Source organism: Lynx canadensis, chromosome D3, assembly GCF_007474595.2.
Source record: "Lynx canadensis isolate LIC74 chromosome D3, mLynCan4.pri.v2, whole genome shotgun sequence".
NCBI lineage: Eukaryota > Metazoa > Chordata > Mammalia > Carnivora > Felidae > Lynx > Lynx canadensis.
The window spans coordinates 82780326-82807132 of NC_044314.2; the positions used below are offsets into that span (position 1 = coordinate 82780326).

At 60.1% G+C, this 26807-nt stretch overlaps 1 protein-coding gene across 3 annotated transcripts in view; it reads left to right on the forward strand.

Annotated features, from left to right (window-relative positions):
* The window catches only part of RBM19 (RNA binding motif protein 19), a 153041-nt gene extending 126516 nt beyond the window's left edge, over positions 1-26525 (forward strand). The window contains exons 24-25 of one of the 3 annotated variants that reach the window (XM_030336074.1): positions 739-851; positions 26339-26525. In XM_030336074.1, the coding sequence (XP_030191934.1) occupies positions 739-851; positions 26339-26407 (182 nt within the window). In that variant the 3' untranslated portion in view covers positions 26408-26525. Of the gene's footprint in view, positions 1-738; positions 852-1462; positions 2083-16264; positions 18434-26338 lie in introns of those variants that run through there. The other 2 variants (XM_030336075.1, XM_030336076.1) reach the window with 2 other exon arrangements.
* The last annotated feature ends 282 nt before the right edge of the window (positions 26526-26807 follow it).

The window sequence follows — 26807 nt, forward strand, 5'->3', positions numbered from 1 at the left end:
TGAGGCCCAGGGGGAATAGGTATTGCTGAGCCCGCCGTCCCGTTGTTCATGCTGTGCACCTGCACCCCCTTCCCCTGTCGTCACAGAAACCTCCTCTGTGTCCTTCAAAGCCCAAGTCAGAACGCCCCTCCTCTCTAAAGCTGCCTCTCGCCGTTCTTCCCTCCACGCCTCCTCTGCCGTCTTTGAGCATGATTTCACCCGACATTAATTGAGCACCTGCTGGATGCCAGCCGCCTCCCATGCCATTAAGAGCCTGCCGTCTCCAAGAAAGCCTGCGCGGCTTCTGTTTGTTTCCCCAGCGATTGCCCTCACTTGACCCATCCTCTCCGAAGGTTTCCTGCTCCCTGCAAGCCGGACAGAGATCCGCTAACCTCGGAGCTGCTGGGAGGGGGCCTTCTCTTCTCCCTTCCCTTCTCTTCCCCTCCCTTCTCCTCTGCGGGTGGGAGACAGGGAGGGGTGTGGCGGGCAGAACAGGGGAGTGGCTGGGGTTGGGGGGAAGGCAGCCCCGTGGTGAAGCGGGAGACTAACCCTCACTGTTTCTCTCTCCCGTGTTTTCTGTTCCCCGTTGGCTTCCCGTCCCTCGTGCCCCCTCCCTCTCCGTGCCTTCTCTCCCCTCTCGCCTCCCCGCCCTCCATTTTGCTCACCCCTTTCCCTCTCCCTTCCTGCCGGCTCTCTCTTCCCACCTCCCAACCCTCTCGGTTGTTCTTTCCTCCTCTCTTGCCATCTGGGCTCCCACAGAGCCCCCGAAGAAAAAGCGGTCTGTGATGTTGGACGAGATCCTGGAGCAGCTGGAAGACAGTGAAAATGACAGTGAGGAGCAAACCCTTCAGCTGCGAGCTGGCACCGAGAGGGTACGTGGCTCCAGGGCCCCGGGGACTGGGGACAGCCGCTCCGGCTTCTGCGCTCCTGCCACATGGGCTGGGGAGGGGGCGGGCAGCACCGCGCGGGTGGGCGGGGAAAGAGAGCCCCCACCCTGCCCCGGCCCAAGGTCAGAGGGGACAGTGGCCTCAGGCCGCTGCCAGGGCAGCCTGGGCCCCAGTCGGCCTCCAGGGTGACAGGTGCCAGCGGCCACTGTGTGCCCACTCTATGCCCGGCACCCAAGGGCCGCGGGCAGGCGGGGCGCGGCCGCGTTAGGGAGCCTCTTGTGCCAGCACAGGACCCGGGAGCAGCAAAAACGAACCTCCCCCCACCAAGCCTGGCAGTCTGCTGCTCCCAGACGGGGAGACAGGGCCCCACCTTGCTGGTTGGAGGGTCGGGGCACAGAGGGACTCGGGGGGTTGCTCCGGGGCGCACGGCTGCAGGGGAAGGGGTGTGGCACCGGGGGTGAGGGCAGCTCCCTGCAGCCGGGCCGTCTGGGCACGAGGCCCCCGCTCCACGCTGCAGAGGCTGGGGACCCCGGCCCAGTTACCTAACCTCCCTGGTCCCAACCTCTGCCTTGAAAACGGGTTCCCGCCTCGTACAGGTTTAGTGAGAAAAAATGCCGCCTTAATCCGCGAAGAACCCCCGGGCGCGGGGCTGAGCACGTGAGACCAGCCCAGAAACTCCTGTTCTCGCCTTCCCCTGCGGGGCTGTTAGCGGGGGGTTCCCACCCACGGCCCTCCGCGGGAGTGCTCCCGGCTGGGGACTTGGCCTCCGTCCTGCTCCAAGGTCACCTGGGACCGCCAGCGACCGAGCACGGGGCTGGGGAGCCTCTGAGCTGCTCACGAAGCCCAGCCACCAGGCTCACCAGTTGCGCCTAAGCCGTGTCTCTGATGGCGGACGCCCTCCGCGCACAGGCAGGGGACCCCGTGAGACGCGCCCCGGCCCCGGCAGGTGGTGTCGAAAGGCTTATCCCGGGCTTGGGGCGCCCGTGCACACACACCTGCTCCAGCCTGGAAATACGGCCTCCCCCGTGGGGAGGAAAGAGCCACAGCTGGTCTGCTCTGGGTCTGAATCCCAGCCTCGCCCTCCCCAGCCCTGGCCGCAGACCAGGGAGGTCCCCTCTGACCCCCGGCTTCCCTTTCTGTACGAGGGAGGTGACATCGTGCCAGCCTGGTGTTTGACTGCCCCCATCAACCCAAGTAAAAGCCCAGAGAAAATGCCCATCAGCACTTCTGTTCTTAATTTGGGACCTCTGGCCAGGGCTCCAGGTGCGCGTCCAGGAACCTTCCGACTTTGCAGAAAACCGGGTCTGTGCGTTTCCGGAGGTGGGAGGTTCCCGTCTCCATCCAGTCGCCTGAGCCGTCTGGAACCCCAGCGAAGCTCCATGGCGCTGGTCGCTCTGTGAGGCTCAGCCCGTGGGGCAGGTGCCCGGCCCTGGGAGACAACAGAGGCAAAAGGCACAAACCCCGAGTGGCTTGGTCGCCAGCCTTTATGCCGGAGTGTCCCGCAGAGAGCAGGTGCGGCCACAGCGTGCAGGTGGGGCTGTACGGCAGGGTCAGTGTTAAGCCTCACCCCGGCCAGGCCCTCGGGTGGCCAGTCCCCCCGGGTGCCATGGGTCTTGGGGGTGATGGGCCCGCCCCATTCCCCCGCCACTGCCTGTCCCGTTGAGCGGCACGTGGGTCCCCCTGGCGGAACACACGATTTGTGCTCCCACTGCCAGAGCCAGGCCGATGGTGGGGGGTAGTCCGTGTCACCAAATAGGAGGCCACCGGACCCCCTGGGCCTGGCACACGGGAGGCGTCGCTGGCACAGACTTAAGTGACTCGGATGAAGGTACCAGAACGTCCCCAGGGCAGGACCGGCCAAGTCCTGCAGCCTGGGGCTGCGTGCTGAGCATAGGCTATGCATTCACACCAGCCTGGGACGCTGGGTCCCCTTCCCTCTCGCTGCCCTGCCTGGCCTCTCTGCACCACCACCCCCCCCCCCCCCACAGGAGCTCACTGTCTAGACAGAGAGCCGCCACATAAGCAAATGAGAGCAGTCGATTCGGCTCCCCTGGAGATCGCGGGGGGCCCCATCACCCCTCCTTCATGCCACACCTGGCTCTCCAGGACATCCATGGCAGATGCCACCCTCATCTCCCCCCTTCCCCTTCCCCTTCCCCAGGGGCACTGCATTCCCCACAGGCAGCCAGAGGGGTCCAGCTGGATCCGTGAACCGGATCGTGCAAGTCATAGCTTAAAACCCGTCAGGGCCCGCCGCACACTTGGAACGAAGTCACGTTCCTCACCCGGCGAGAAGGCCCTGCCTCTTGTCCCTCACTTCCTGCGTGCTGGCCTTTCCAGCATGCTCCCACCCCAGGGCCTTTGCACTTGCTCTTCCCCCTGCCCAGACACCCTTCCCCCGCATCTTTCCTGTCTCTCTTTATTTCCCTTTGAGATCTTAGTTTAAATTCTCCTTCCTCGCTCAGATTGGTCCTGACCGCTTTATCCAAAGTGGCCACACTCCACCCCTCCCACGTGCGGACGTCCCTGTCTCGGACGTCCCTGTCCCTTTCAGTGGCAGCAGTTTAGTGCAGGGAACGGCCTGAGCCCTGTCCCTTCCCCATTGAAAATGACTGCAGTCATGAGCAGTCAGGAGCTACTAATGCTGTGTAACTTATATCGGAACTGCCGTGTCTATTACGATTCTGGAAGGAGGCGGAGCATGGCCAGGTGACCGTCCAGCGAAGCTGGGTCAAGTTCGCCGGGCACGGGGGCGGGGCCACCGGGAGCACCTGGGAGAAACGCATCCATCCAGAGTGTGCCGGGTGAACTGCGGGGACTCCTGACTGTGGGGCCCAGACATCCGGCGGACGGGCACTGTTGTCACCAGGAACATGGGGCACAGGGGAGCTTATGAGGAGGATTTAGAAGTGACAGTGGGCCATCATTCGGTCCAGAGAAGAAATGCCAGGAATAAACCACGGAGGTGGCCGCTGAGGAAGGGGTGCGGCCCTGGCGAGCCTCCCAATGTATGTGCAGACTCACCCATTTCTCAAGGGGGTCTTTGACCCCCGGGTGGTCAGGGGGAGCCAGGAAGAGGGCCGTGCTGGAGGCTGGACCGGAACAGGCACCCGGAGAGGGGAGGTGATGTGGGGCCGGGGGCCGCAGGGTCAGAGCAGGGTCCTGACCTCAAGGCCTGTGCAGACGGCCGTTTGCAGAGTCAGGAGCTAGAGCCCTGCCTGTGTGCCCCGCGTCTACACACGACACACCCACCGCACGCCTGCTGGGACTCCTGGGGCCCGAGCCCCGCAGGTCGTGTTTCCCAGCCTCCCCTGGCAACAGCCTGGCAGCAGGGTTTGGTCGGGGGTGGGCGCCTTCAGGCTCTGGGGGCTCATAGGAGAGAGAAGCCAGGGTATTCCTCCCAGTCCCTGGGGCCCTCCACGTGGAGGCATTGTCACCCGTTGGCCTCTGGCTCTGCCTGAAGTCCCCCTCGGTGGACCCGCCCCACAGGCACGGCAGGGAGGGGGCCCAGAGAGAAGCCGGGGTGGGAGGGCAGGAGTTGTGCAGGAGCCGTGGGGGGTCAGCAAGGGCATGAGGCCCCGGGGAACCCTGGAGGATAGGACCGAGTGTTGGAATGTGGGGCCTGGCTCGGAGTGGGGGGCAGGGGTGCGGGGAGGGCCGTAAAGACAGCTCTGGAGGGGTGAGGAGGGGCCTGGCTGCCTCCTGCGGGGGGAGGGTGGGAGTTAGACGGGGGTCTCCCAGAGGGAAGTGAGAGCAGGACCCAGAGGCCCTGGTCCCAGGAAGGCCTGGGCGGGACCCCTGCTGCACCCCTGCCGCCGTGCAGCTGTCTCCTCCTTCCACGTCCATGCCTTTAAAACGGGTAGGAGAAGACTTCTTGCCTCGTAGAAGCGTTTTGAACATTGAAAGACCCCGGGTGGGGAGCACTTAGACCGTTGCATGCCGCAGGGGTGCTAGATAAGGGGTAGTTCTCACAATTGCTGTCCGAATTTCACAACGAGGGAAGCTTGGGGCTCTCTGCCCACGAATGCCCAAGGAAGCCAGGCCCCAGTGCGTGCCCGGCAGGCCTGCTGGGCCCACATCAGAGGCATGGGGCAGGATGGGGAGTCCATACGCGCGGGAAGGTGGCCCGGAGAGGGTGCCCTCTGCCCACAGGCCCCAAAGCGGGCCGAGCAAGCACATGGTTCAGCTGCTGGCACACAGCCAGACCCCAGATGAGCCAGTGGTTGCCCGGGTGTGCGGTTGGAAAACAGGTGGACCCCTCCCCAGGCCGTGGTATGGCTGGGTTTGCTCCTAACGCTTGTGATCCCGGGCCCACCCGCGGGCAGGGATGCCACTGTCACAGTAGAACCGTCCGTTCTGAGAGCCGGATTCGGGCCCCTGGGCCAGCACTCCTAGACCCGTCCGCCCACTTGGCTGCGTAAGGAAAGGGTCCTGTCGGTGCCCACCCGGCAAAGGTCGCTGGGCAAACCCTCAGGTCTGCCTCCCTCCCGGCAAACTTGAGCCGGCGTCTTCTGGCCGGGTTGCACGCCGGTCAGGGGCTGGCGTAGAGGGTCACGGGACCTGAGTGAACCCGGGATCCCACGGAAGCATCTGGACTCTGGGAGGGGGCCGGGCAGCCACCATCACTCCACATGGGGCGGGAAGGGGCACCAGCCAGAGGCAGAGGCTGCCACGGAGTGAGCCAGTACGCCTCACCTGTTCGTCCGTTCATTCATTCATTCATTCATTCATCAGACGCTTAGCAGGGGCCCCGTGTGCTGGGCACCCGGGATTCAAGGCCAGAACGGCCACATGAGCTTCTGTCTCCTGGGCTTGAAGACCCACGTATCAGGCCGAAGACAGTTTTCAGCGGCCCTCGCCCGCCCGTGTTTCCTCCTCCTCCTTTGCTGCCTCCTCGGCTTGTCTTTTGTGGCCGGGCCGGTGTGCCTGTGCTCCGCGGCATCTAGGAAGGATTAGCGCAAGCCGAGCATGCAGGCTTTGGTGAACAGCACCGAGCTCGGCTTCAACATCTAATTCAATTTGTTCTGCCGAGATTGAAATATGAAATGGTTGCCAGTCAAACGTTCAAAGGATGGGGAAGGGAGAGTGAACGCCTGCTGAAATTTAAATTTTAATGAAAATGACTTTAACCCTTTGGTGCACCTTGCAGAAATGTAACACGTTCTCCCCCTTCTGTGCGACAGCCGCTCCTGGGTCCCCCCCCCCCCCCCCCGCCGCCCCCGCCCCACTTCTGTTTCCCCGGAGCCTCACTAAGACTAGGTAGCACGCTTTTTTTTTTTTTTTTTTCCGGAAATACTACTAATAAAAGATTAGCAGAATACTTGCTTCATAACATTCTCCCATATTGCCCCAGCCATTGAAACGGGCATCTTGCCAGCAGTGACTTGTGCAAGCCCAGCACCCCCCCCCCCCACTCCGAAGGTCCAGCCACACCCAAATGTCACAGGTCGTCTGTGTTGTGGTTTCCTGTGTGTGCCCCCCCCACCACCTCCCCTGGAGGGTAGGAGCCATGTTTTTGCACCCTGCTTCCCCTGCCTGGTGCGGGCAGGGGTGGGGGGTGGCGATAGTTGACGGACTGAATGCTCCCCGCTTGAACCTCCCGGCGGCTGTGGGAGGTGGGCTCACTTTCCCCAGGTGACGCCATGCGGAGGGCTCATGCCCAGCACCATGCCGCACAGGAAGCGTGAGAGAGAGCCTCTCTCCCTCTCTCAGCCGTAGGGCGGTTGGCCACAGTGTCCCCAGTTTACAGGCGAGTCTGGGGCTCCGGAGGGAAGGCCCCCTGTGTGCTGGGTCTGGATCTCTAACTCCGGGCAGCTGCAACAAAAGGCATCCTGTCTTTTTCCCCCCGATCAGGCTTTTCCCGTCCAGCACCTACTTGCCACGAATCCCTAGTGTGCTTTTCGTCGTGCACGTGTTTGCAGTATCCTCAGATGCCATCAGTCCCGGGCACATGTGGCTCAGAAGGGCTGTGGCCAGCGCCAGGCGCCATCCTAGGGCCCCCCGGGCGGAGAGTGGGGGTGACAGGAGCAGCTCCGAGGCTCCCTGGAGGGTGGTCTGAGCCCTTGTCCTCATCCCCGGGAGCTAATAGAGCTGCAAAGCCAAAGCTGAGGTTTGAAAGTAAAACACCTTGCTGTGTGTGTCCAACGTGTTTGTGGAGCCTCCTGTGCACGAGGCCGGGCCGTGGGCACTGGGGACCAGGAGTGAGCTCGGCAGATGACGCCCCCGGTCCCGGGGAGCTGACGGCAGGAGGTGGGGAGCCAGCCAGCCAGCAGTCGGCTCCTTGTAGGGCCACTGGGGCCGCCGTCTGTACAGGGTGTCCGGAAGGGCCGACGGGGGAGCTCCCTGAGGGCGAGGCATGTGGACGGAGCCCGGGGAGGGCGTGACATGCGTTATCTAGGGGCGGGGGGGGGGGATGACTGAGACCCTCAGAGGAGGTGACAGGCGGCCAGGTCCTAGATGTGCTGAAGGTGCAGCCCATGGGACACACTCTGAGGTGTGCAAGGCCAAGGTTCGGGCCTGCACAGTGGGAAGAAAGAAGCGAGCATGTGCTGAGGCCGGTTGCTGCCGGAGCTGGCAGGGGGGACACCCGGAGTTGGGGGTTTAAATGCACATTACGCTGGAGATGACCATTAGCCGTCAGGTGGAGACAAAGAGCTTCTTGGCAGACGTGTCTCAAGTTCACAGGAGAGGGCCGGACCAAAGGCATAATGGGAAACCATCTGCGTTTCTTGAAGAAATCTAAGAAGCAGTGTGGGGGACTCACGGGCCCCTGAAGGGAGAGCCAGTAAATCCTCAGAACTTCCGAGTTCATTTTTAAGCCAGCCCTAGACAGCTCCAAACTCTCTTGGCCACAGGACCCTCTTTCCCAAACAAAAGTGTCCTGCGGAACCCCGGTGTAGAAAACAGAGCAGAACCACTCTGTTCAAAGTCGGGGTGTGAGGCCGGGCCCCCCCCCCCACATAGTCGTCCTTTGCCTCGACACCCCAGCGGTGCAAAGAACCGAGGTAACATGAAAACAGGACTCAACAGAGCATCGCGTGCAGCCTGCAGCGGTTCACAAGATTCGGGGCAGACTCTTAACGTGTGTGTTTATTTTCACACGTATGTGGCAAATACAAATGCACAGATAGCTCGTGGAACCTGTGATTTCACGGAGCTCCAGGAGGAGGTTAAAAAAACAAAAACAAAACAAAACTCTCCGTCTAAAGAGAATTATTAAGACCGTGAAGACAGTAAAACGGAAGTGGTAACGAAGAGCCGTGAATGGTGGGAAGCAGGGGTTAGCAAACTGCTGCCCGGGGGCCAGATCCCGCCCCTGCCTGTTTGCATAAAGTTTTATTGGCACACAGCCACGCCCGTGGGTTTACATACTGTCGTTGAATAATTGCAACAGAGGCAGTATCGCCTGCCAAGCCGAAAATATTCCCCATCTGACCCTTCGCATCAAGGTTGCTGAGTCCCGATCGAAAGCCAGCCGCTGTCATTTTGCAGCCCAGAGAGGGCCAGTGGCTGCTACAAGGCCACACCTGAGGGACTCCCCATCCCGTGCGCTGCCCGCTGCACCACGCGGCCCGGGCACAGACCAGAGCCGGGCCGTCTGGACCCAGATCCCGGCTCTGCCCCTCACCCGCAGCGTGACCTTGGGCCGGCTCCTTGGCCTCTCTCCGCCTCAGTGTCCTCACCTGTGACCCGAGAGCAACGGCGGAACCGACTCACTGGGGCCGTGACGGTTTCACGAGCACAGACGCGCCGAGGGCTGAGACCGGCGCCCCCCACGCGCTGGGCGCCGCAGAAGAAATCACTGCCGTCACCCATCCCCCCCAGCGTCAAGGAGAGTCCCCTGTGTCACCCCACCACCCACCACCCAGGAGGCCGAGCGCTCCGGCTCAGCGGCGAAACAAGAGGGGCTCTGCGATCTAATTAGAGCCTCGCCAGAAGCCAGGGCTCCGTCCCCTCCAGCTTCCTTAATAAACCCCACTTCCCCTTAATTGCGGCTTTCATGAAAACGATCCTCTGGGGCCTCAGCGCCCCGTCCTTGGGCTCAGGCCAACAGCAGGCATTTTTCTGCAGATTTCCAGGCAGCAGCTGCTTCTGCCTTCCCCAGGAGCTGTCAGGAGCCCTCCCGTCTCCCGGTCCCCGAGAAGATTCCAGGCGATGATACCACTGCCTCCTCTGATGCCCGCGTGCCACCCTGCAGTGGGCAAAGCCCTCGCAGCCACCAGCTCGGCCGAGTCACAAGGCGGAGACTTGTCGCCTTCGTTGCACCAGCGGGGAAACTGAGGCTTGGGGAAGCGAAGTGGCGAGTATTCTGGGAAGGTGCCAGATGGAGGCAGGCCGCTTGCCAGGCGCGTGCCGTGGCGGCCGTGGCACCGTCTGGGCCGTCGTCTCGTCGTCCCCTTGGCTTTGCGGAAGTAGGGCGGAAACTGGATACGCCGAGAGCCACGTGCACGGCAGCCGACATCACTGCTTCCGTTCGCGGTTCTCAGGGCTGGGACGTGGCGCTGAACGGGTTGGGGCCAGAGCCCTTAACCCCCTCCGGCTTCCGGCGTGTCACTTCCCACTATGGCAGGACCGAGAGCCAGGGAGAGGCCAGCCCAGACAGCGTCCACAGCCCGGGCGGTCTCGCGGCGCTTCTGGCCGGAGCAGGGCCACGTGGGAGCCGGATGCCCCACGAAGGCGCGGGGTCCTCGTGCTCCAGGAGCAGGGGAGCGAGTGCGGGAAGCCCCTGCGATCTCAGACCCAAGCACCAGTTGTCAGCGCAGATCCCCAGAGAGACCCATGGGTGTCGCTTCCGCGTGAAGACGTGTTTGCAGCTGCCCCACTGGCCACAGCAAGTCATGTGACAGAGCCCTCAAGGGAGGGGACTCCCAAGAGGCATGGACGTGGGGTAGGGCAGCAGGTGGTGGAAAGTCGGGGCTTGGATGCAGTCCCTCCCCCCCACACCCTTCCTTGGGCACCGTGTACCACCTAGATGAGTGGGGCGGCCTCCCTCCTTTTCACCCCCATCCCGGCTCCGGGGCTCTCCCAGGGGGCCTCCGTGGGTTTGTCACCGCTCCACACTTCCCTCACTGCCTAGTCACCACCCAGATGCCCTTTCAGGTCAGGGACCTGGCCTTGTACCCAGTAGTGGCCAGCAGGAGAGGCACCTGCTGAGGATTCCCAGGGATCCAAGCCCGCCCTGGTCTGGCCTCTCGAACAGGCCGTTCAGAGTCTCTGTGGCCAAAACCAGGGAAATCCCGGTCGCGCAGGAGCCTGTCTTCTCACGTCGCCGGGGGACCCAGATGGCACTCACCAAACCCCCGGGTGAGTGGACCATCGAGTTCCTCCGCTCCTGCTGGAAGGTTCTGTGTTCCTTACCTTCCCTGCACGCTCTGGTCTATCCTGCTTCGTCATCACAGCCAGGCGGGCCACCAGCAGGTGCCCTCCAGCCAGGCAGCCTCAACCCTGATCCTCCTCAAAGCCCGCCAGCCCCCTCACCTCCGTGCAGGGCGCCCTCAGCGGGCCCGCATTCCCCGGTTCTGCCTGCTCATCTTGGCCCGGAGACAGTCCTCAGCCTCCCTTCAGAAGGTACCCCGGGGTTCTTGGGAGCCCGATCTAGTCCATTCTGGTTCCCAAGACTCCCATCGCCCCAAACCCCACTTTCTCTGGAAGCGTTAGGATGCAGAAACCGGAGATTGGGAGTTAGCCTCGTTTCTCTGTGTCGCGGCTCCTCTGCCATCCCCAGCCCCCTGCTCTGGCCGCGTGGCCCCAAATCAGGGACATCAGCACCTCCTGCCTCTCCCCCCGGGTGGTGTGGCCGCGGTTCTGGGCGGACTGGAAAGCGGGTCCTCCTGGGTCCTGCTTGGAGCCCGTGCTTGGACTCGTTAGCATCCGAAAAGCGGTCCCAGCCCCATCCGTTCAGCCTCCACTCAGCAAAGCTGTTTCCAGAACGAAGAAGGAGAGGACTGTCGGCATTTTTACCTTCTCTGAGTTGACTGTCAAGTATTTACTTTCAGCTGCGTCTTGCCTGGGAGTCTTGGCTTCTGGAGCGAAAGCCACCGGACCCTCCAGAGGAGGGTACTTGCCAGAAACCCAAGCCCTTGGGGGGTGAGAGGTGAAGGGCCCAGAAGCACAGGCTGGAGAGTCACCCAGCCCGGATTCTGCTTTCCCGGTCTCGAACCTCTGTGTCTGCTTCCTCTGAAAATAGAAAAGACCGTCCCTCCCCGGGGGTCCCAGGGCCCCGGAGGGTGGGTGCCAAGCCGCAGCCCAAGGCCTGTTCCCTGGGAAACGCACCGCGGCTCTGCCCCCAGCTCCAGAAACGTCATGTAGTCTGGGGTGCTTTGCAGTGTGTGTGCGGGGACTGTTGGGTGCACCGTGAGGACAGTAACGGGGGTCTCGTGCAGATGTGGGTGCTGGGAAGGGGCTTCTGAGAAGTGGGGTCCCACCCGCAGGGGGGGCGGGAGGCAGCCAAGCAAAGGGGAAGAGGGGAGTGGGGCACGGCCTGTGCGAGGCTGCTGTGGTGGGGGCTTGGAGCCTGGCCGCCGGCCCCCTCCCACCCCAGCCCCCAGAACCCGTCCAGACTGGAAAGCCCTGCTGGCACCTTCCGGGCCCGGCCACCGCTGTCGGAGGCGGGGGTGGGGGGGGGGTGGACCTCTGTCAGCCAGGGGCCGCTCCCAGGGCACCGTGCTGTCCCCGGCTGGGGGCCGCCGCCGCGTGTCAGGGCTGCTCAGGTCCCCGCGGCCCCCGAGGCGGGGAGTCACGTGACAGCCGGCTGAGGTTTCAGATGCATCCACTCATGAATATCAATCAGGCCTGGTAATTCACAGTAAGTGGGATCCAGATTGACTAATAAGGAAGGCTTTCACCCCAAACTGGGTCCGGGAAAGGAGAGTGGCAGCGGCAGGCAGGTGTGGGCGCGATGTGACCGGAATTGGAAAGCCTGACATTGGAGCCGCGGGCGGCAGGGTGGCCCGAGGCCCCTAGCGCTCTCGGGAGCAGGGCGTCCCGCACGGGCAGCAGCCAGCACCCCCGGGGGCGCGGGGGAGGCGAGGCCCGCCCTTCAGGGATGCCACAGCCCACCTGCGTGTCGCCGGCATCCGGGGTGTGGGGCCCCCGCAGGTTCCCATCCATCCCGCTGGGTACCGGGCAGCCGTGGGGTCCAGCCGGCACCCCCGGCCGAGACAGGAGGCCAGGGGCAGAGCGTCCCAGGGGGACCGCGGCCCTCCTGGTCCTGGAGAGCAGCACCCGGAGTCCCGGGTGGAGCCCAGTCCCCTTCTGAGCACTTGCGTGGGTGCCCGTCTCCTGCGTGCGCCCTGCAGCCCGAGGTCGGGGAATCGGGGTTAAGGACAGCCACGGGAAGAGGCCGCACTCCGGCGTGAGATCCAGCCGTACTCTTACAAGCTCTGTGGCCCTGGGACCAAGTCACCTGGCCTTTCTGTGCCTCAGTCTCCTTTAAATGGGACGAGAACACCCACCTCAGAGGACTCGCTAAGCTGTGGCCCCACTGCAGCGGGGCCTGTGGACCAAAAGGGATGTGTAAAGCCCCTGGCACACCTGGACGTCGAGTGAGGGTCACCTCCCCGCCTCGGCCTCCCTCGTTCCGGTTTTCTCCACCGTCCTGATAAGAGGCCATCATCATTGCTGCCCTAAGCACAGATGGCTCAGTTCACCCACCAGCCCACCAGACGGGCACCGCTTCTGCCATCCTGATCTGCAGTGAGGAAGCGGAAACTCAGAGAGGTTAGGTGCTTCGCCCGAGACCACACAGCCCCGCGGCCAAGCCGGAGTTGGCGTGTTCTCTTCACCTCCAGACTGTGCGCCACGCAGCCTGCCTGCCAGGTCTCCGTCTGCCCGTCGTCGTCTCCCAAATGCGGACACACAGCCCTGCGTCGACCGCAAAAGGCTCTGAGCCCGTTCCTGCTGCCCCTCTCCCTCGAGCACCAGGGGGAGCATTTGGATTGTTAACGGGGCTTGTGGGGGCCTCCACGGTGCACCTGCCCCGCGTCCTTGCCTGGCCTGGTGAGCTGCCGTGGTGCCTCGGCCCCCCTTGCTGGGACAGCCGAGTCCGCCCTCCCAGCCCGTCCTCAGTCGGTGCAGAAGTAACACCAGTCCCCTGAGTCCCGGCAGGAACGGTGTTCTGTCTCCAGAGGGAAAGGCAGTTCTGTTGGGGACTGTGGTCGACCCGGACTCGGGGCTTGAGAAGTTCGGGGCCCACATTAGAAGCTCCTGCAGGCCTCCGGACACACCGTCGACAGATTCTCGGGGCTCCGCTCTGAGCCCTAGTGCCTCGGCCATCTTCCTTTGAGCGCTAAGTCCTCGGCCCCGGGGATTTCACGATAAAAAAGCTGAATGATCAGTTACGGAGTCACCGCAGCCCAGCGACCCCTGCAACCTGCGGTTTCTCCCCATTCTGCAGTTGAGCAAATAGAGGCTCAGGGCTGTGCCCGGGACCCCCCCCTCCCCCGCCCCCCCCAAAGTCACTCAGCTCGGAAGAAAGAAGCCGGTCTGGTCTCCCTGCCTTTGAGCCCAGCGCATTTGTTCATTCACAAGACACTAGCACCTTCCCTGGGCCAGGCCCTGGGGTCCGCGGGGAGAAGGGCAGGACCCAGCCCCTGCCCGCAGAGCCCACAAGTGAGGCGGGGAGCGGACGGGCCAGCCGTGGCAGACAGAACACTGACATGCCCGTGCGTCCTGGGAGCGAGAGGTTAGGTGCTTTGCCCTGGCGTCTGAGGGGACACGGGTGCGTGTCCCCGTGGTCGTGTGTGTGGACGGATGGGACAGCTGTGGACACGCGGCTCTGTGGTCGTCGGGAGCTCGGCCTCAGCCCTGGGAGGGCAGTGTGGCGGTCGCCAGCACTGCGTCTGTGCACCCGGCAGCGGCCAGGACACCTCCTCCAGGCCGTCCTCCCCAGCACACCGGCTCGCGCCCAGCGCCTCGCACGTAGTAAGTGCTCAGTAAACAACAGCCACGGTGATGGTGGGTGTCGCTCCTGCTCTCGTTGATCCTCCAGGAGAATCACACGCCCCCGTGGGGAATGGATGAGCCGCCTTGCCACCAACTGATGACCGTCGTTCACACCTTAAGGGCCCCGCCATGCCTCTGAGATGTAGGGGGTGGGGCACGGCAGTGAGGGTTGGCCAGCGCGGCCCTCCACCTCCCCCGAAACGCCGGCGGAGTTTCTCATTTTCCCCTTGAGCGGTTTCACCTGCAGCGAAGGCTGGCCGGCTGGAGACCCAGGCCCGGGGAGGGAGGCGGCTGAGGGGACCCAACACCCCCCACCGAATACCCAGAAAGAGCCCGAGGGAGAAAGTGAGTGAGAAATTCGAGCCCCGGACCTGGCGGGAGTCTTTACCAAATACATAAATAGGCCCAGCATTTAGATCCTGCCCGGTTTGCGTCTGGACGTTGGCAAACCGGGCAGCAGACTGCACGGAGACACCCTATTCTGGCTCCTCGTCTTTGGAAGCAGAGGTTGGCCTTCGGTTCGTCTCCCTAAAACGGGGGTCAGCCGCTTTCGCTGTGTAGGATCGATCCTCGGACACGGCCCCCCGGAGTCCGATCATCTTTCACTGATAGGCGCTGTGTGCGTTAGAAATGCTTCTATGGAGAACTTCCCCGGAGCCGGATGCTTCTTACCAAAGGCCCTCCCTGACCGTGTGAGCGAGGGCTCGTGTGCAGAAACTAAGGCTCAGAGAGGTGTGGCGGCTTGTCCACGGTTGTGCAGTCCAGAAACAGCAGAGTGAGGCTTCGAGGCCCGGGGTCTGAGTGCAAAGCCAACGCTTTCTGCAGAAGCCACCCCGACGGGCCGAGGCAGCGAGAGAGAAGACCCCCTCGTGCCCGTTCTCTCGGAAGCCTATCCGGCCTGGGCTCCAAGCAGCCACTGGCCCGCCTGGCCCCTCGCTCTAATTCAGCGCGGGCAGGTGGAATGAGGCCGTCTGGCGGCTGTAGGCCCAGCCCCGCAGGCCCTCCCATGGCTTTTTCTCCCCCGTTAGGACTCGGGTCAGATCTGAGGCGCGGCCTTCCAGGCCGGGCCGCCCGGAGTCCCGTCTCGTGGGGCCTCAAAGCATCCAAGGCCTCAAGGGCCAAGCCCCACCGGACCCCTGCCCACCGTTGTCCGACCGTCTCTAGCCTCCGTGAGAATCCCCTCCGGCTCAGGGCTCATCCTTACGCGTCCTCTATTGTTATCTCCTGGTTTCTCCTCAGATGTGACCTCATCTAATGTGACCCTCCCCCTGGGTACAAAATACTTTACCCCCCAACTCTGTTTCATTTTCTTCCGCGCATTTGCCCCTCTCTGACATAGTTGCTGTTCCTTTGTTGTCTGTTCCTCCTGCTGCCCCCAGCTAGAAATTTCCATGAGGGCAGGCGTGTTATTGGTCCCTGCTGAGTCCCCCGAGCCCAGAACAGCTCCGGGGGCAAGGGCGCGTCGACCCTGAGCTACTGACTCTGTCAGGTCGGCAGAGAGCTTCCTGGTTCAGTCAGAATGCCCCTGCGAGGTGACTCTTTCCCCTTTCACAGAGGAGAAAACTGAGGCCCCAGGGCTGGGTGTCCCCCCCCCCCCCACCACCACCACCAATGCCCCAGTGCAGAGCTCTCGACCTCCAGAGGCTCTGGCCACAGGACATTTTCTCCGCCTCGAAGGAGGGACGTCCGAGGAGGATAAAGGGGAATAAAATCAAACGAGAACTTGGAGAGTGGGGTTGGCCGGCGTGGCTCCGGGGCCCCAGGCGGGGTGGCGGCCGCGGGGTCTGGGGGTTTTGCTGGCGGCCGGCCCGGCTGAAGGCTCGTCTCGCCTTAGTTAGAATGCAGCCGTTAGATCCTGCCTGCTCTCTGATGGCTGGGAGTGATTGACACTTACAAATTACCCAGCCGAAAGTGTCGAGTCTTTGACCCCTGAGTAACATCTTTGGCAAGCCTGAGATTTGCCAGCATTTTGTCATCTAATTACTACAAATCCCTTGAAAATTCACTGGCTGGTGAATTTTTAATGCGGGGCAATTTCAATGTGATGCATTGCCCAGATGGGTTCTTGCATTTCTCACCCCTCTCTCCCCCTCGCTTCCCTCTTCTCTCCTTCTCTCCCTGTCTCCATCCGTCTCCGCGTTAACTTTGCTGACCTCACAAACTTTCGGGTGAGCTGCGGCCAGAGGGTGTGCCGTCCACGTTCTGTTCCTCGGAGAGGCGCGCACGGGCCGGTCTCCAGACAACATGGGGGTCTTCCTTCTCCCCACCCCCCCGCCCAGACCTCCCCGCCTGGCGCGACAGAGCCTCCTTCACCACACCTTGCGGGCGGGCGCTTTCGCCGGGCAAGAGGGCCGGTGGGTGTTGGCGAGGTTGGTCGCTTTCACGCCCGGTCCTGGGCAGAGCAGGTGTCTCGCCCCGCGATTATTGTTATTATTATTTTTAACCTCATTCTTTAGATCCTCGGATGATGGAGCTCACCAGGGCAGGGAAGAGATGGCTGCCTTTTTCGGAGCAGAGGAGAGACCGCACCTTCCACTCGGCATACCTGGATAGAGCGGAGGGGGAAGCCGGACTCTGTCTGTCCCAGCACCACACGGACACAGCCTCCCCCCACCCCCCGCCACCCCGGCCCCGTGCTGCAGGCTGATCCCGGAAATGCAATGCACGGGAAGCCGGGACTTAGGACCCGTTGCCCACAGAAGCAAAACTGTCTTCGAACCACGACTGGAAGGTGGCCCGTGAGCGAGAATCTGGCTCGTTCCTGCACGGTTCTCAAATACTTCTTACTCCTTTTCTCCCTTCACCTTTTATATGTATATTGGATTCCTATTTCTAAATGCGAAAACAAGATGCCTTTTGAACTTCGTCCCCAGAACAGCCCTCCGCGTGGACATTTTCCTCGTTGACAACTCAGAGGGCGAGAACCATGGCCACAGCCGTGTTCTCGCCGTTGACCTCGTAGAGATAAGTCCCTTCCAGCCACCTCTGCCAGCCCCTCTCCACCCCTCCTCCCTTCCCCCTATTCAGGGAAACGAGGTTTTGCTTTTCAGCCCCATTTCTGGTTACATATGTACATGGCTGATAAAATATTCCGCCTCACCCCTTCTCCCCGTGGGACCCGCCGTCTTCCGGGGAAAGGGTTTGTATGACAACGGCCACGACAGCCTGTGTGTCGCCTGGAAACCGCGGTGGGGGCCGGATCGCTCTCTCTCCGGCTCGTCTTTATTCAGATTCCCTCTCCGGGTTCTGATAACGGCATCGCTGGAGAGGAGAGGCCTGGACCTCCTCTGCGGGTTCCGCCCGAGGCCCAGACGGCAGCCCTCCCTCCCCTGACAGAGGAGAGGCTACTGAGGTCCCTGGTGTTTGTTGCCTGGTATCTCCCCTCCCACCCCCTGCCCCCACATCCTCCACCTGGGGCCACCCACGCACGCAGAGTGGGCTTTGCCCCTCCCGAGATGTCCCGGCTGTGGATGCCCAGCGCGTGAGCTCACCCTCCCCGGACGCCTTCGAAAGTTGGGGCCAGAGCCGAATTTGGGTGGGGGGAGGTCTCGAAGAAGCAACCTCGGCTGGATGGATAGACCCCAGCAGTCGGAGAAAGGACTGGGCCCCTTGCAGGAGGAGGGGATGTCATGGCTGCTCGAGATTGTCCAGGAGGGAAGAGGGTGAAGAATGGTCTGAGGCTCCACCCAGAGGGTTCTGGAAGTATTTGGACACCGATTCCCATTGCTCTGTCCGTCCACCCACTTGGTTGTCTTAACGTCTCCTCGCACGAGTCACCGATATTCTGAGGTCCAGAGTATTCCGGAGGCAGAAGGCAAGGGAAGAGGGAGGTGTCCTTAAACGTCTTCCCGACCTCCTTTTACAAAACACAGCAGCTCACTTTGCTCTGAGTTCCCAGTGGCAGGGCCATCACACAAGTGTTGGGAAAGCCGCGCCCGCGGTGGCCCCCCTCTTCCAGAGGCTTCCAGAGGGCCTCGCCTCGGGGGAGCAGGTGTTTGCAGAGCTCCGTGATGGGCCGGGCCCAGGGCTGCGCCCTGAGAGGCAAGGCCACCGCCCTTGTGCTGAAAAGAGCTTCCAGTCGGGTGTGGGGTTAATAAGACCAGAATGAATTGAATAAACTTCACACGGGAGGTACAGCGTCTTCTGGAAGATGGGAGGAAAGTGTGGTTCAGACATGAGAGCAACAAGCATTTAATAAGCGCCCACTGGGCTCGGCACTGGGGTGGTAAAGGCGAGGACCGGGCCCTGCCCTGGGAGGGTCAGCGTTCAACAAAAACGACCTTTGCACAGGGATGACGCTTAGGAGGGGGCAGCAAGGTGGGAGGCGGCCGGGGCGTTGAACAGGCAACCGCAGCGGCCTTCGTGCCAAGTACCCACGCGCCCCCTGCGACCCCCGGGCGGGGGCTGGGTGCTCCCCCAAGAGAGGTGTGCAGGTACCCTGTGTGTGAAATGCAGCCCGGTCCCCCCGTGCCGTGGCCCCATCATCATGAGCCTGCGACACTGGGCCCCGTGGAAAGGAATGCATCTGGGCCTATAAATGCGTCACTGCAAATGACTCGTTCCGTCCTCTGACCCCTGGTGCTGCCGTCCAGCCTCATGGTCCGGGAAGGAAGCCCAAAGGCGGGTGAGAAGCCATGAAAGTGCCCTTATCACGCCTCAGAATTCCTCTGCTCTTCTCTCCTTGTCCCGTTTCACTGTGCACCGTGTGGATGTGTGAGCGCCCACACACCACATTCTTTCCTAACGACGGTGCCGTTCGGGCTTTCGGGCCATTCAGGTCCCGTATTTGAGCCGTAGCCCCCGCCTGCCGATTGGTACCTGCCGGCAGACTTCCAACGTTCCTTTCCTGCCACTTATTCATTCAGCAAATACTTGCTGAGACCCTGGCACCGTGCTTCGCACAGGGACGTTACCTGCTGAAGCCTCGTGGGAGCACAGACACTAAACCCGGAACGAAGGGATAATACAATTTCAAGCAGCGGTGAGAGCTAGTGGGCAAAGGGCCGGCTCGGCTGGCGGTGGTGGCCTGGGAGGCCTTGCCCCAGGGAAGTGACTTTTAAGCCAAGAGTCGAGGCCAGAAAGGAAGGCGACATCGGAGGCGGACTGCAGCATCTTGGGCGGAGACCGGCAAGTTCAAAGGTCCGGAGGCAGACGGACCATGTGGCTAAGGACTGAAAGCTGGATGACGGAGGGACGGAGTGGACAGGTGCCCGGCCACGCAGAGGCCACTGTAGAGGGCTTGCTGTTCATTTAGACAAGAAGGTAAAGGGTGCAACGGTGAAGTGTGGGAGACGGGGTGAAAACAGGATGTGGCAGACGCCGCGGGAAAACCGGTGGTTCCCAGCCCCTCCGTCCGTGTTGCGTACCCGGCACCGTGGCAGCCAGAGGCGTGGGAGACACAGTTCTAGCCAATCAGACCCAAGCAGAAATCTGGTAGCTTTCCAGCAAAGGTTTTGTTCTCCTGATAAAAGGGGTAGGGAAACCGCAGGCCCTCCCTCGCTCCTCCCCACTTCTTACTGCCTTTGATTTAGATGTGATGCCCGGAGCTGCCGCAGCTATTTTGCCACCTTGAGGGAAAGGCCGTGAGAATTGCAGAGACAGGCAGGCCGTTGAAAATCCGCACCAGCAACCTCCAGATTCTTCGGTACATTGGAAGAATAGTTCCCGTTCATCTTTAAGATACAATTAGTTGGTTGTTGTGTTATTTGCCAAAAGAATGCCCAGGCTGGGGGCCTGGGTGGCGCAGTCGGTTAAGCGTCCGACTTCAGCCAGGTCATGATCTCGAGGTCCGTGAGTTCGAGCCCCGCGTCGGGCTCTGGGCTGATGGCTCGGAGCCTGGAGCCTGTTTCCGATTCTGTGTCTCCCTCTCTCTCTGCCCCTCCCCCGTTCATGCTCTGTCTCTCTCTGTCCCAAAAATAAATAAACGTTGAAAAAAAAAAAAAAAAAAAAAAAAGAATGCCCAGGCTGGTACACAGGGTAAGGACCCGGGGCCGGAGAGAAGTGAGTGGGTGTGTCTGGTTTCGAAAGCCACAGCCTTGAGATTCTGAAATGGAGCGCCCTGTGTGGAAGAACCATCTTTGACGACACGATGAACCTGCTGTTTACTTGAGTGCGGGATGTTCACTGTACGAAACCGAGAACTCCTGCTTCAAGTCCCCTCCTTACCGGGGGACTTCAAGTCCCCCTTCCTTACTGGGAAGGGCTAAAGGGAAGCGAGTCCAGCTAGACACGGATCCTCGTTCTCCGTGCAACCCTCAGTTCACCCAAGAGCAAGTTGGGTGGGCAGACGTCGCCGTGTGGAAAAGACTGCTTTCCTGGGTCAAATTCACGGGGATCGTTGAATGGAGTGGGAAGGAGCCAGGGGGTGGTGGAAACAAACAGGAGGTAGAGAGAGGCGAGAATGTTCCGCACAAGCGCTGACAGGGCCCACGTGCTATCCCCCTGGGTCTCCAGAGCTGGAGGCACGTCGTGACAAACGTTCTGTGCAACAGGAGAGAAAAATGACGAGAATGTGCAAATTCTTGATGCAGAAGAAGACAAAAAAAAAAAAAAGAAAGGACATGTATTCCGTGTTTTTTTTTGTTCTCTCAGAGGCCCATTCTTAAAGCAGAGAGGTGCATTGAAATGGAAATTGTACAACGACCCCGACTCCGGATACCCTGGCATCGAGGGAGGCCTCAGTGGCATTGCACGAGAGGCGCTGAGTGTGTGAGCCCTGGTTCCCCAGTACCTAGCAGCAGGCCAGTTCCCAGTCCCGACCCCTTAATCCACTCCCTGACCTGAGGTCGAGGGCCACGAGGCCAAGAGAAACCGTCACACGGCTCTCTCTGCCTAAGCTCTTGCGGGCACAATGGCAGGCAGTCGGCAAACATTTGTCGAAGACCCCGGTGTGCCTGCTGCCCCGCGGCCCGGCCGTTCTATGCCCGGAAAGTTCCAGGTGTGGCGTCCATGGGGACGCCGATGTCTTCTCAGCAGCAGAAACGGGTGACTAGACCGTGGCGTGGACGAATCTCGCCGACGGTGCCCAGTGGGTGGAAGACGCCAGGCACAAAATTGCTGCGCGACTCCACTGCCCTTGAGGGGAGCCCGCCGACAGGCTGCAGACGTCCCCGCGCCTTGATCTGGGTGGCGGTCACGCAGGGGTTTACACGGGTAGAAATGCAGTGAGATGTGCCTTTTGCCTAAGCTGTAGCTCCAAAAACAAATAAAAAGGCCACAGATACCCACGTGCGTATGTAATCCAATAGTCAAGTCTGTTATGTGATTTATCCTGTTTTACCTGGATGCACGTTAGAGTCCCCTGGGGAGTTTTTGAAAGACATACACCTTGACCCCACCCCAAGAGATTCTGTAATGGCTCATCCGGGACAGTGGGGGCGTCTCAGAACTCCCGGCTAAGTTTCTGGTTGTTGGGTGTTTTGTTTTGTTTTGTTTGGTGTTGGGGTTTTTTTTGCTTTTTATGGTGTCCGTTTTGTTTTTGGGGTGTGTGCGTGTGTGTGTGTGTGTGTGTGTGTGTTTAACAGGCATCGCAGGTGCCCCCCGGTCATTTTGATGGATAGCAACCCTGGGCTCTGGGACTTCTGTCTCAAGGGTGACCCTAGCCCCCCCCCCTCCAGGTGTTCACTGTCTATTAGAGGAGACAAGATCCCAGAAATAATCAAAAGTTGGGATTGTCTCTGCTCCAAGACATCTCAGGAAAGAAGTTGGCATAGACCTTGTGTCAGAGGAGATAAGGCTTTGTGGATAAGACGGACGTCCAGTTGGACAGGTCACACGAGAGGGCACGGACAAGCATTCCAGGGTGGAACGGCACAAATGGGGGCACAGAGGCAGACCAGCCTCGGGAGCATGAAGAGCTCTACCTGTCTCTTCGGGGTCCCGTCCAACTGGAATCCTCTTCTGGATTCTTCACCTCCCATGACCTTTGTACATCTCTGCAGAGGAACTGCCCTGTCTGCAAGTCTAACTCCCTATTAAACCGTAAGCCCCCCCCCCCCCCAGGTACCATGATGGCCATACTTTTGAACCACCCAGCTTCTGACCCAATTTCTTGCCTGGAGAGGGAGAGAGAGGGATATCGTTTCCAACAGAGAGCTGGGAAGTCAGGCCGAAACTGGTGTCAGATAGACCTTCCCCCAAAACCGCGCCGCTCGTAAGGGCTACTCAGGATCAGGTGCCGGACATCATCCGTTTGCATCTGGCCCCGGATCTGGTCTCCACCGTTCACCCCGCTCCGTTCCCAGGAGGCTGGCCCAGGTGGAAGGCGTCAAGGGACTCCCTTTCAAGGATCAAGTTGTGTTTGGCCCCGGGGGAGGCCCTGGCAGAAGATGAGCGGCCGGAGGGGAAAGAGGTTGGGCCATTCATTTGCCAGACCCCCGGCTGGCGGGTCACCCGGGGTTGACTGGTCCCCCCCCCCCCCATCAGAGGCCCTTCTCTATTCATTACCATCCCCTACGGAGACCCTTCCACTCCTTCCTAATGACTCCCCCACCGCTTAAATCGCAACACCGCAGACCTACTGGGTGTCTGTTTAGGTATGCATGTGTATGCTTCAGACATCAAAAGGTAAGTTCGTTTCATCTCCCGGGCACCCATTTTTTGCTCCTTTGGGGGTGATGTGGACCCCACTGAGAAGGCACGAGCTCTCTGGGCGCCCTACCTCCGGCAGCCGACTTGTAATGGCTCCCCACTGTCGCCAGTCCCGAGGCACTTCACCCCTCTTCGTGGTGCCTCTTCGCCTCGCCCACACCTCTGTTCCTTTGTTAAGCCCTCCTTAATTACCATTTCCTGCCTGCCCCCCTGCCCCCACTGGAGGGAGATTCGGTGACTGAGCCCACAGCCCACCCCATGTTCCAGAATGTTCTAGAACATTCTGGAAGCAGGGTGTGAGAGTAGACAGTCCCCACCCCACCCCACACACACACCCAGATCCTATTCATCCCCAGACCACCACCCCTCCCGCCTGGAGGCTGGCATGGCTTGTCCCTCTCACGGCTCACCCCCCCCCGAGACCCTGGAACTTGCAGGTGGAGGGAACGCCCCAGCCGCACAGCACAGCCGTGCTTCAGCACCTCGTTGCTTCCCAAGAGCATTCAGCATTTCCTCAGGTGCACAGAAAGCATGCCCCTTTCTCAGGAAGTGTCGGGAACATAGGGGAACAGAGCCGTTTAGCCTCTTTCCAAGGCCGATGGACCCCCTCGCTATCAGCCTCCAGCCCGCAAACACAGTGGAGTCTCACGTGTCGACCCGCAGCCCTCCGAACGTGTTCTGTTAAGAAAAAGATTGCCTATATTACACAATCCATGCAGGTTGGCCAAGGAACTTTCCTTCCTATCCCCAGCTGCCTTCGAGGTCCTGCTTGAGGTTCACACCTAACCTGTCGCCCCTGAGGATGCTTCTTGGCAAGCGTCTCTTCCTGATGGGAGAGCCAGTGTCTGCACTTTGGACCCTGAGTATTGTAATGTCGTAAGCCCACCCTGAGAGGCACGGGAGCCCTTTCCTCCCCCGGAATCCTCAACTGCCTCTTTCCTGGATCCACCTGTTTCTCCATTTCTGCCCTCCTTGTAATCAACCCAAATGTTCTTTCTGCCCAGCAGAGCTAATGATTTGGTGCCCCTTCAGGCTGAGAGCCACTAAAGATATTTGCTCAGCATTGTTTTAAGGAGCAGCAGAGAGCTTCCTGGGGAGACGGTAAGAATGAGTGCCCCTGGTGGAAGAAAGAGCTCGGCCTCTCCTACAGGAACCACTGCAATTCCGCTCCGGCTCTGAACTTGCATATCGTCCTCAGCAAAGCAATGGCTTTGCCATTAGTTACTAGACACATGGTCGTACGAAGGCAGTTTAGCAAACATCTTTGTTATGTGAAAAAACTCCTTGGGGACCACCCTCCCTACTCCAAGAGCCTTACAGTGTTTCAGAGCTGTTTGAGTCTCCCCCAACAAGAGTTCTAGAAAACACTGTTTTCTCCTTATTATTACATGTCTATCGCTGATTGTATGACCTCTAGGGATGGCTGTCCTGGCTGTCCCTGGCTAGGGTCCGGTTGGCCTGATCCTTTTTTTTTTTTTTTTTAGAGACAGAGAATCCCATGAGGGGCAGAGAGAGGGAGGGAGGGAGGGAGGGAGAGAAGCAGGGCTCACCTGAAGCGGGGCTCAAGCTCACCCGATGCAGGACTTGAACTCTTGAATTGTGAGATAATGACCTGAGCTGAAGTCAATTAATGACTGAGCCCCCGGGCACCCTGGCCTGATCCTTGATCTGCCCCTTTTGCCTGACCCTGGCCTGCTTTGCGCGCCACACGCCCCAGGATGCTACTTCGCCAAAACCGCCACCATTCCCTGGGTTAGAGTCAGAATCTTCTTGGCCCCTTCTCTCTCAACCAGTTAAGTTGGTAGAGCAGCAGTTCTCAAGTTTTTGAGTCTTAAGACCCCTTTCCACTCTTTTTTTTAAAAAAAATTTTAATGTTTTTAATTTATTTTTGAGAGAGAGAGTGAGAGAGAACGCCAGCAGGGGAGGGGCAGAGAGAGAGGGAGACACAGAGTCCGAAGCGGGCTCCAGGCTCTGAGCTGTCAGCACAGAGCCCGACGTGGGGCTGGGACCCACGAACCGCGAGATCATGACCTGAGCCGAAGTCGGACGCTCAACTGACTGAGCCACCCGGGCGCCCCAATTCCTTTCCACTCTTAAAACAGTAAGGACCTCGGGGCGCCTGGGTGGCTCAGTCAGTTGAGCGGCCGACTTCGGCTCAGGTCACGATCTCGCACTCCATGAGTTCGAGCTCCGCATCAGGCTCTGTGCTGACAGCTCGGAGCCTGGAGCCTGTTTCGGATTCTGTGTCTCCCTCTCTCTGACCCTCCCCCATTCATGCTCTGTCTCTCTCTGTCTCAAAAATAAATAAACGTTAAAAAAAAAAACAGTAAGGACCTCAAAGAGATGTCATTTATGTGGGTGCCATCCATTAATAGGTACTGTTCAGCAGTTAAAACTGAGACGTGTAAAGATACTTAATTCATTTAGCAATACTACCAATAAACTCAATTACATATTAACGTAACATATTTCGTGGAAAGCTCATAATATTTTCCAAACACTACACTGAACGTGGGGACGGGGGCAGCACGGCTTCTCCTTTCCGCAGACCTGGGGTGCCTGACTCTCTGTTCTCACACCCGCTTCTGCAATCTGATGCAGTCTGTTGTTGGGGTTGAGGTGTGTGAGGACATTCTGGTCCCACATAGGGCAAGGTAGAAAAGGAGGGCCCTGCAAAGGGTCCCTGGGACTCCCAGCCTCCTCAGAACGCTGCCTGAGCGCGTTCAGATCCCAGTCCCCAGGACCACCCTGTGTATCTGATAAAAATGGAAGTTCTCTACCAGGAAGGAACACTGTTTTCAGTGGTCGCAAAAGGGGTGGGCACGTGCGTCATTTCAGGGGCCACGCCAACCCCGCGAGGCTCACCTCTGACCTCCAAGTTGCAGCCACGGGTTGGGGGAGAGGGCACAGGAGAGTTGCTTTGCCGCAAAGCCCCACGGTTGCTTCCAGAACAAAAACACAGCCTCCTCCAGTCCATTCAGTGCAAGGCCACATCCACAGCTAATAATAGTAACGGCAGCTATTACCTGGGGGGATATCATCTGCCACGCCAGACGCTATACGTGGTTAACACACACCATCCCAGTTTGTCCTCCCAGAAGCCCTTAATGCTGTTACTGTGTCCATTTTACAGATGGTGAAACTGAGACCCAGAGAGGCAAGGTCACATAGCAGGGCCAAATTAGCCCAGCATATGCTGGCAACTACACCCTTCGAGTCCAGTGCTAGTGGCTTTACAACTGGTGTGTGTGTGTGTGTGTGTGTGTGTGTGTGCACGCACATCTGCGTTTTCATAATCATGGTGTTTGCACGAAGTCTGGAAAAAAATGGACACCAAATCATTAGCAATGGTTACTCACAAGGTTGAGGAAACAGATGGGCCTTCCCTTGCTCAGCCTTTGCTTGTAACGTGTGAAGCTTCAAATCAGAAAAATTAAACAGAGATTTTTTTGGAAAGTCAAAAAATACTTTCCTTGCTGACGCGTGGGGCATGTGGCCGTGTGTGTGTGCGCGTTGGGTGGTGGGGCAGGGAGAGAAACTTCCAGAAAGCCGCAAGCTGGGTGGACAGTTGCCCGGGTCCTGGGCACCGTGAGGCTGGCCTGTCAGATGACGCGGGGGCACTCACGGGTGACCGACAACCAAGCTGTTTCGCCCCGAAGTCCTCAAGGTGGGCACCCACGTGTGGGTGGGCATTGAGGTGCACCCAGAAAAACCACCGGTACCCCATCCGCCGAGGACAGCTGGACACTTCTGGGGCCACAAGCCTTGCCTTCTGGGATGCCCACCGTCATCCCGCGAGTACGAACCCCCCTCGAAGTCCCCGGGGCTCACAGGACAGGAGATTTTCATTTTCACCCGGGAGACAGCCTGTCTGTCGGATAGCTAGGAGACTCCTTCTATTTTTTTTTTTCTGAATGATAATTTTCCCCCTTTTTTTGTAGCTAAAAATCACCCAGGCTTGTCCAGACGAGAGGGCAGAAAATTATGCCGTGAAAGAGAAGGGAAGATAATTTCTCCGGGTCACAGACGTCCTCACTTGTCATCGGTCTGCAGCAGGAGAAGTGGAGAAGGAATGAAAATGAAGGCTGGCCCAGATCCATCACTGTCCTCCCCGGCCCTCCCTGGGGGGGAACCGACCTGGGGAGGGCGGGAGGGAGGGACGGGGGCTGTGGGCTCCAATCAAGGGACTGGGCGAAGGGGGGAGTCTGCCGACCTGACCTGCTGTCCTAGCCGGACGGGCCCACTCTCCCCCTCGGGCCTCGGTTTCCCCATTGAGCAAACAGGGGTAATCGCTCCCTCCTCGCTTACCGCCTGCGCCCCTCCCCCACACAGCAGATCCCAGACGGGAACATTCTGGAGACCCCAGACCACGAAAACACAAGGTGTGGGAGGCGACAACCCTGAGGTCCG